The 10723-nt window shown below is 33.8% G+C and overlaps 1 protein-coding gene across 1 annotated transcript in view; it reads left to right on the top strand.

Annotated features, from left to right (window-relative positions):
- The first annotated feature begins 2455 nt into the window (after nt 1-2455).
- Nucleotides 2456-10723, top strand: part of MDFIC2 (MyoD family inhibitor domain containing 2) — a 108352-nt gene continuing 100084 nt past the window's right edge. Inside the window, exons 1-2 of the mRNA XM_023529710.1 lie at nt 2456-2543; nt 3103-3190. Coding sequence (XP_023385478.1) covers nt 3103-3190 — 88 coding nt within the window. The 5' untranslated portion in view covers nt 2456-2543. The remainder of the gene's footprint in view (nt 2544-3102; nt 3191-10723) is intronic.

Genomic DNA, 10723 nt, shown 5'->3' with positions numbered 1-10723 from the left:
AAACCACAATGAGATATCACCTTACACCTGTCAGAATGGCTATCATCAATAAATCAAAAAACAGCAAGTGTTGGTGAGGATGCAGAGAAAAGGGAACCTCATACATTATTGGTGGGATTGCATATTGGTACAGCCGCTATGGAAAACAGTATGGGGGTTCTTCAAAAAATTAAAAATGGACATACCTTTTGACCCAGCAATTGCACTTCTGAGTATTTATCCAAACAAAACCAAAACAATAATTCGTAAAGATCTATGCACTCCAATATTCACGGCAGCACAATTTACAATAGCCAAGATATGGAAGCAACCCAAATGCCCATCAACAGATGATTGGATAAAGAAATTATGGTTCATATGTAAATGGAATATTATTCAGCCATTAAAAAAATAAAATCCTATTATTTGCAACGACATGGATAGACCTAGAGGTTATTATGCTGCATGAAATAAATCAGACAGAGAAAGATAGATACCATATGATTTCACCTATATGTGGTATCTAAGGAACAAAAAGAACAAACTAATCAAAAACAGACTCACAAATATTGTGGACAATTTGGTGATGGACAGGGGGGTTGGGAGGCTGAGAGAATGAGATGAAGGGTTAAAGAAGTACAAATTAGTAACTGAAACTTGGGCACCGGGAGCATGGCAGAGGGAACGCAGTTAGCATTAATACGATGGCTAAGTGGAGGACCAGGGGAGGGAGGGAGCAGTTGTGGGGATCATTTTATGAACATTATAGATGTCTAACCAATGTACTGTATACTTACTTGAAACTAATTTTAAAAAATAAATTTATTTTTAAAAAAAATGCTCTTCAAAATGAAAGAAAATACCATATAGAAATTCATGTCATATACTTTGTTAAAAAAGAGACAACAGGCCCCAAATGGAGCCACTGGGGTTAAGCTCACACCTACAAACCAAGACTTAAAACCTAATTTAATTACAGTTTTAACCTCTCTCAGGAGTGGAATTTAAACCAGTCAATCTGGAATTACTTGGTCAGTACTGGTGAGGTAATCTTCTTGATGGACACCTGCCATTCCTCCAAAGGAAGGTAGCTTTGTCCAAAACAACTGACTCTTTGCTAGTATAACTTCCTAAAGGAACTTTAGGTAATCAGATGTCTCCTATCACTTTGAGACAAAGTACAACACCATTGGATTTTGATATTCTGGTTTTGTTTATTTAAACATTACTAATCTGAGCAAGGTGAATAAAATGCTGAGATACGGGCTGAGTTCTCAAGGGTTTTATAGTCTTGTCAGATAAGATAGGCTTACATAAGACCAAAATGGAGAGGATCATGCCAAGAGTCCCACATGAGATCAGAGAAAGGAATGATTATTTCCAGATGACAGATATCCAGAAGGCTTCAAGGTTGGGGTGGAGATGGGATTTTTGAGGAAACATTTCTGGAATGTTAATAATAGAAGCAGGTAAGTTTGAGTGACAGCTTTACAATTTGATTGGAGTAAAAGGATAGGCACCTTGGAGAAATCTTAAGATGTTAAGCCACAGTCTGAAAATTATGTTATCGAATCCAACCACTCTTAGCTGTTTTAAGAATCGGAAATTTATCTTATTGATAATAAGAAAAACTGAAAGTTTTCTTAGTATAGAAATTCACTGATCAAGGTAGTTTTTAAAGACAGTGAACCTGGGAGCAAAGTACAAGAAATAAAGTTGAGAAAGAAGGTGAAATGGATACAAGGAGATCAGATAACAGGCAGTTGTCCAGATAAAAAGGCAAACCACTTTGGGTCAAAAAAATAAATATTATATTTCATGATGAAAAAAAATGACAGCATGTAGAAATGTTGGACTATTTATCATCAGACATAGCTAAGGGTTATGCTTTTTCTTGTTAACCTTCTGTTGAAAATGGTATTATCTTTGACTAAGAATTTAATGACAAATCCTCTTTGAAATGTTATTTCAAATCCTTTCTGGAACATCTGCAGACTTTCAAAAGAATTTGATATGTTTTCTTGTTTCCTATAAAATATTAGAAAAACTTGCTTTTCAAAATGTCAGCTGCAGGATGAACTTCTAGAGAAATAGCTTTAGATGTTTCTTTTCTTTTTATTTTAACCCAAATAGTCTATGTATATTTCTCAATGTATTTTTCAACATCCATTTATATTAACTCTAAGTGATGAATGATGGATGTGGAAGGAAAGGACTGAAGAAACTTTGTCAGTTTGAAAAGAGTTCATTATTTTTACTCGATTTTGCAGAGTGTCATTTTAAATAAGTGCTAGACTGAAGAAGGTTTTTATTGTTTTGAACCACAGGCTTTATATTACCTAAAAAAAAAAAAAACAAAAAAGGCTCTCAGCCGCAAGTTGGATGCTTTTGGCAGCAATACAAATCTAGCACCACCCAGGGAGGGAGTGTATTTGCTTCTTTGCTCACTTCTGGCAGGGTAGAGGAATGCTGGACATCGAGAGACAACAAGGAAGGCTGCCCAGCGCATCGCCACGCTGCTCCCGGGTCCCACGCCTTGGGCCTCCTCCTTTTGGAACACACAGGTAAGTATATTGAGGTGCTGATTCAAATGGAGCATCCTAGCTCATTAGAGCAAGCTATGAAAGTCAAATGCAATGCAGTGAAGGTACATGATAGGTCTCCTCAACAGCTTCAGAGAGCTCAGCTGGGCCTATCTTAGGCCAAAAGGTTCTCACCAATAAATTACTGAAAAGGTTCTTTTGTGTTTTATTATTATTTATATCTTTGCAGCATGCTTTTCTATAGACTATTAAAAAACATTAAAACATCAACTGAATATTTGTTTTTTACAGATCTGTGACTAGTTGTTAATCTGTTATTCTTTTATATTCATAAATTGTAAAATTTTATAAGAAACTTTACTGCTGCAAAATGAACAATTATATAAGGTTTAGTTTTCAATGTTAATTTTTTAAAAAATATATTACAAATGAATAAAATGTAAGACAACATTTGTGAACTGCAAAACTATAGAGAAAACATTTTTCTATAATATAGTAGTAGTCTCTAAATATAAAGCTCAATATTATAAATTTGGGTTCTTAATGAATTTTTTATATCACAAATTTTGTTTCCACTTAGATGTCAGAAACTGAGCCGGAAAAGGTAAAAGTAAGAACAGCTGAGCACTTTGAAAATGATAAAAATAACATTTCTTGGTTGAAAGAAGGTAAGTCCTCTTGCTGTCAATTTTCTGTCAATGTAAAAATTGTGTTTTTGTTTGTAAGCAAGAGATAGTGTGAGAAGAGGACAAATGCCCCGGCAGTTCAAATAATATTAGTACTTCTGTTTTTGTCGTTTTTTTTTTTTTTCTTTTTCTTCTAGGCCTAAGTAGTAGTTTGAGAATCTTTATATTGAAACACTTTTTGTATTCCCTATATTTCAGTAAACGCAGATTATTTTGTTGGTAAGAAAATAGGCATTTTCAACCCAGATACACATTATCTGTGAGGTTCTTGTTGTGCTGTTGAACTTTCTCCTTTAGCCAAGGAGACTAAATAATTTGAGGACAAGTATATTTTAAATAATAATCACAGAAAGGAATGCATGCTGTAGGAAGTAATGTCTACAAATAGAATCACCATTCACTGCAATTAGAGAAGCCACCTTCCCAGGGGAGAATGCTGTCAGCCACAGGCACAGTGTGCGTAAGATGGTCGCTTGAAATACACACACAAATCAATATGTTCTCTTATGATGAGTACAAATTTGTGCGCTTTTGAAAATATAAGTATAAACTTGTGATTATTTACTAGAAAGTTTGGTTTTATAACCTTTTCATTTTAGGAACATCTTTAACGTTTCTTAAAGAAAACCGACTTGACATTTTATCTAAATAGGTGTCTGTGTATTTTACACCATTTTGTGAATTTATTCAATTGTAAAGAAACAACTCTTAAGTGGTTGCCATTCCTCAATATCCTTTTTTAAGGTCATAGGATACACACACACACACACACACACACACACACACACACACACACACACACACACACATATGTATATACATATATATATCCTATATCTTATATATATATATATACATATATACACACACATATATGTGTATATATATATATGTGCATATATATATATATTGAATAAGTTCTACAACACCAAAACAACAATAATAACATCAACCACATTGACAATGTGTATTGATAATTATGCTGAATCATTGTAACAATCATATAAATGAGTAATATTCCTAATTTTCAGATAAGAAAATAGATTCACAAGGAATTTAAGTAAATGGCCTAAAATTAGAAAATTAAGAAGTGACAGAGTGGGATTTGATCCCAGACTGTGTGACTCCAACAGCATATGAATTTAACCACCAGTGTTTTAAGAAAAGATGTTTAAGTTACTTGTAGGGCATGATCTGTGCTCAGAATTTATCTACAGTATTTAAATGAACACTTTCACATTCATACATACCCTCATGTCCACTCTTATTCTTAATCCTGTCTTAACCCTATCCTCATTTTAAAAATGTTTACTTTTTAAAAAAAATATATAATTCCTTCTGTCCCATGCCCCAGTAACCAAAATTAACAGCTGGAATTCATCTCTACTGGAAACTCTATTTCAGGATAAAAGTTGGTGGAGACATGAAATATTCTCAGAATCATTTCCTTCAAAAAGTAACAGGGTGAGAAAATTCTCTAACTTTTCTTCATTAAAACATTTTTAAATGGAACATTTAAAAAATATGTGGAAGTGAAAAATTGAACTTGGATCAAAGATTTCCCTTTGTTTTCCTTGCGAACCTCAAATCCATGAAGATAGAGGTTTCTTCACTACTACTTAAGTGAAGTTTATATTATTTATTTTTGCTTTAATTACACCAGGCTATAGATGTCACATATAGAAATAATAATGAAATTGTTTCCTGAAGAATTTTCTTTTGAAAAAATTGTGTCCATCAAGTACAATTAAGTACAGTTTAGTTCACTTGAATTCTTATAATCTATAAAATCAATTTCCCAGATGACCTGGTTTATCCCTTTTGGATACATCATTTAAGCTACACTCAAATCATGTTTACTATATTTCATAATAGGAAATTGAGCCAGACTCAAGATAACAATATCTTTATCTGGAATTATCAGAATGAGTTAGTTTTCAAACATAGATCTCTCTCTCTTTTTAATGTTAAGACAAAGTATATGTGTTGGCTTATTAAAAAAAAAAAAAAGATAAACTGGCACTTTGGAAAGAGCAGAGCATTTGCAGTTAGGCAGATGTGGTTGTTAAATCTCACCTCAGCTGTTTACTAGGTGTGCTGTGACTATGATATGTTACTTAACCTCCTTAAGCCTCAGAGTCCTTATTCCGGGACTGTAATACCTGCTTTATGTGATTATGAAGATGAGATTTCATTATTTCTGTGTTTTTCCCCCCTCTTTAAAACATGATTCAAAATAATGTAGTTATAGTTTTTGAGATCCTGCTTCGGCAATCATTAATAGTAATAGCACTCTATATTTTCATAATATTTCACATAAATATCTTCATGCCAACTTGATATGCAGTAATATTGTTCTGATTTTATAAAGGACTGAGTTTCAGAGAGACTTTGGATTTTGCTCAGATTTGCAGAGCTGTTAAGTGGCAAATTGAATCTTGAACACAGGTCTTTCTGTTCCAAATTCTGTTCCGTACCTCAAACCGCTTTGTCACGGTGACTTCTCTAATGGTTATTAATCACTATTTCAAATGTATCAACCCTCTCTTTAACAAAATGAAATAGATGGTTTACAGTTATTCAAAAGATTTTTCATAAGTGACGAAAGTGGTTGCTTCTCATATCACAGTGTATTTTGCCCCTTGTGCAATTCTAGCTGAATATACTCTGTTGTTAGAATGTAGATCATAGCAATACCTTATTAAGGTTGAAGCAAGAGCTCACTTGGACAATCTACATGAAGCACTGAATGCAGCGCCTGACCTCAGAGTGAGTGTGCACTCAATGAGTTTTCACCATTACTAAAACCTGAGTACTGATGTTCGTTTTTAATTTTCATCTTCAAACATTCATTCAATTTACCCGATGCAATTCAACACTTATTAATTACAGTGTACTGGATATAAGGCATGAGAGGAGCAAAGAACAATTAAAAAAAAAAGAAAAGAAAGAAACACAATTTTGCACTCAAGAAGCTTATTATTTAATCATTTTGCTTTTGCCTGAAATGTGAGGCTCTTAAATACCTTCCACTTTTTCTCCAATAGACCATGGGCCTGATGGCCTCAGCATAGGTGGCAAAGAGCTGGTTAAAGCCACACCCAGAGCTGTTATCAATAATTATGGTAAATAATGTTTGAGAAAGACACTGGTAGACCTAAAAATACACTTGTAAATTTAATTGAATCCTATTTTACTTTCTGTCAAATCATCAGGCAGTCTTGTACCACTATTAGTCATGTTGCCTTTAAATTCTAGACTTCTCATTTTAAATTTATCAGATTTCTAGGTACCAACTTAAGGGATTCATGAGTCTATAGGTGGAGCTCAGGAATAAATGTTTAAGAGCACAACAGGTGATTCTGAAGTAAGAGGTCCAAGGACCATACTTGGAGAAACCCTGTTTTAAGATGATCGGAGAAATAAAATATGATTTTGAAATATGCACCAGGCAAGATGAGCTGTATTGTGCTGTTATGGACCAAGGTGGTCTAGAGAGGCTAGTCTTGAAAGTAGTCATGATCTACTTGCACAGGTGGAGAGGAAAAGATAATGCTTGGAGTAAAGTCATCAGAGATTGGAAGATGTTTGCTTTGGTGCTATGGACCTGGGCATATTAATTAGGTATTTGTGTATGGATTAACATAAAATGAGAGGGGACAAACAGACTGAATTCTGACTACAGGTCAAATAGTTGGACATGGGTTCTAGATGGTCACTGCAATCTGAGAGCAGGAACTAATATGTTGAGGCATGATTTGAATATGTTGAAGTATATAAATATATAACTAGTTTGCAGAGAGGGATGGGACAGGCAGAGGAAAGGTTAAGGCAAGAAGGATGGTGATGGCTAAGACAGCAACACATTCAGTAGCCCTGATGGGAGAAAAATATGACCTGGATAAAAGTCATAACAAGGAGAGGAAGAAGATAAGCCCAAATGTGAAAAACTTTATGAAGGAAAAATTGATAGAACATAGAAATTGGGAGAAAAAATTACAGGTAGAATAAGATTGCATATAATACCCCATTAAACCAGGGAGCATTCTGGGTATGCATTTGAGTGCTTGCACCTTACACCATTTGATATGGAAGAGAAACATCAAAACGAAGGGATGGAAGCCTTTAAATTGTTGCCATTTGCAGTTTAAAATCATGGAGTCACCAATGTTTGAACTGCACATAATTTTTTATAGTGTTTCCTGATTTTTTGGGAGAAGGTGGAAATCTGAATTTCCATGTGAAATCTCCTGATTGCTAAAGGTTAAGTAATAATAATAACAAGAACCATGGTTATAAAGCACCATGCAGGACAAATAAAGTCAGGTTTTGTGACTTTTGTTTGTAACTTCTGTTCTAAGAGCTTCTGTTCTAAACAAAACCTATTATAATTTGCCCTCAACCAGTTTTCCATAAATATTGTTTCCCTGGCATACATACACATACATACATACACATATACACACATATATACATATACATACATATATACACACATATTTATATGTATGTGCGAAGTCAAGACAATTGTTTAATTCTAAAAAGTGTGAAATTAAGACCACTGAAATAGAACTGCTTGTCTTGTAATTATCTGCAATTGCTTTAGTGAAGCATTTTATTTATGGTTATAATAAATAGAGGGAAGAACAAAACAAAATCCCAGGTGCCCTCAACGTACTAAAGCAAAGTTTTATAATCTTCTCATCAGGTGTTGACTCTGTCCAATAACTTCTAAATTGGGTGGTTCTCAGTGGGAAAGTTTATACTAAGAGAAAAGTTTTGATTTAAAAAAAAATAGAGAGAGAGCAATGAACAAGCTTTTCTCTCACCTTCCAAAAAATGGCAGGAAGAAAAAAGCATACGTAATGAGAATTGTATAATCATTTCAAACTGAGTATAGCTTCTTTTCTATAAGTGGTCACATGGCAACTACAGTCTTTGGTGATTTCAAAATCATTATTTAGTGTTGATGTAGAGGAGTTGGGTCACCAATGATGTGGCATCTAGAATCAGAATTAATGAATATTAAGAACTAATAACCCAAGATACTGGAAAACAGCCTAGAGGTCTCAAAAGCCATGTTCCAAAAATTATCTTCTCAATAAAATGCAAATCATAAAACTTATAATGCAGGAATCTCATCTCATTCCTGATCACTGCTTGTTTGCAAATGAGATAGAGAAGTGAGAATCTTACTCATTTTTATTGATATTTATAAATTCACTAGAATTCTCTTAATTATAAATGAAGAAAATTTCTTTCATTTGCTCAAAAAATAATTTTAGGTTATAAGCATTAAAACAATTCCAAAATGTTTATTTTATTCAATTTAGCAACAATTTGATAGGTGCCTCTTGAACTCACAGACAATATATTAGGCAAAAAAACAGATTTCAAACAATGAAAATGCCACCGTTCCTGCCCTCAAGAAACTTATGTATTTAAGTGCTTTATTTTAATGACAATATTAATCCATAATAATTCTTCCACTCAGATACTTCTTATTTTTTATTTATTTATCTACTTTAATTAAATTTATCTGGCTGACATTGTTTAATAAAATTATATAGATTTCAAGTGTACAATTCAGTAATACATCTTCTGCATATTGCATTCTGCGTTCACCACCCACAGTCAAATTTCCTGCCATCACCATATATTTGACCCCCTTTACTCGTATTTACTTTAAATTCCTTTTTTTTCTGATGAGAAAAATTAAGTCACAGTAATGCCTACTTTAAATTGTTAATTTCCACAAATAGCATATCTTAAGATTCTTTTTATTATATATATACAGGAAACAGGGTCATTAGCTTGTATTTAATTAGTCTTTATTAACTTGTGAAAATGTGTTACCTAATAACCAAAACACAGGTGAGGAAAAGTTAACAACCAAATAGAATGCTGTTTTGTTTTTAAACATAGTTGAAAAGAGAAATTAGATGTGAAATTATGCCCTTGCAAGTCATATAAATAAATAAAACAGGTACAGGAACAAGATACTTTTACAGAGGTAATCGTTTGAAGCTTTGAAATAAGATGGTGTGATAGAGATTGGCAGAGGGAAGTCTCCTTTAGAATTGGTGGTTAATATCTTCAGTGAGAGAGATATTTGAGTTGAGATTGAAATGAAAAGAAGCCAAATGTGCAAAAATCTGGGAAGAGCATTCCAACAGGGAGAAGAGCTGGTGCAAAGACCGTGCGGCTGAGAATTCAGAATGACAGATAGAAAGGAAGGAAGGAAAGAGGAAAAGAAAAAAGGAAGAAAGGGAAGAAGGAAGGGAGGAAGGAAAGAAGGGAAAAAATTTATGGAGAAAGGTAGTAAGCAAAGAAGAGAGGTAAAGGAAGGTGACTAAGTTGGAGATAATGTTGGACCACACTGCTGGCCTCAGTCAGGAGTTTGTATATATTTTCCCAATTGGAGTTAGAAGCCACTGGAGATTCTAAGCAAGGGAATATAAGCAATCACTTATATGAGGTTAAGAGTATATGCAGAAATAAAATAGAAGACATTGCTGTTGAGTAAGCAAAAGATGATAACTGGGATAAGACAAAATTGTGAAGGTGAAAGAGGAAGGATGGGATTTGGGATCTAGTTTGGATTTAAAGCCACCTGAACTGGCAGGTGCATTGGTTTCGGACAATAGAAAGATATGAGTCAAGGCTTACTCCTGGCTTGAGATACTGCATGATGATAATGCTGAATGGAGAAAAATGAGAGAAAAACAGACTGGAGATGAGCGATCAGAAGATATATATGGATCAGGTTAAGTGTAAAATGCCTATGAGGCAACCCAAATGAAGATTAAGATACATGAGATATACGATAAGATACACATATATGATAAGATCTCACAAACGATAAGATGTATGAGATCAGTTGTTGACAGGAAAAGTCACCTAGAGATTTCACTTAGATCTGAAGATTGAGAAGGCATTTGTTGATGGAGAGAGTAAATAAAATTTCAGGTAGAAGGAACATGGGAGGAAAAACATGTCATGCTCCAAGAAGTAAATGAAAACAAGAGTGGCTGGAGCATCTTGACCCAAAGGAAGTATTTGAGGAATATGAGGAATTTGCCCAAAAAGAGAGCCAAGAGTGTTTCACAGACTTAGGTCAGCATTTTGGATTCCAATAAACTCTTTACCCTGGGAATGGCTATTAAAGATATATTTTAAGCTGTAGTAAAACATATCCTACTACATTTTATTCTCCAAAGAACATTAGGTAAAGAATTACCAAAGGATAGCACACTACTATTAAAATTTAACAATTATAAAATGAAGCTTTAATAGTTTTTATTAGTCAGGTTCTGAGAAACAGAATCAGTAAGATAAATAGTTGGAAGGATGGATGGATGGATGGATGGATAGATGATAGATGATGATGATGATGATGATGATGATGATGATGATGATGATGATAGAGATAGATAGATAGATAGATAGATAGATAGATAGATAGATAGACAGACAGACAGACAGACAGACAGATAGAATATTTTCTATAAGGGA

The sequence above is a fragment of the Pteropus vampyrus genome, unplaced genomic scaffold, assembly GCF_000151845.1.
Source record: "Pteropus vampyrus isolate Shadow unplaced genomic scaffold, Pvam_2.0 Scaffold41, whole genome shotgun sequence".
NCBI classification, from domain to species: domain Eukaryota; kingdom Metazoa; phylum Chordata; class Mammalia; order Chiroptera; family Pteropodidae; genus Pteropus; species Pteropus vampyrus.
The sequence above is the reverse complement of the archived record's forward strand: the minus strand, read 5'-3'. Positions and strand labels throughout refer to the sequence as shown.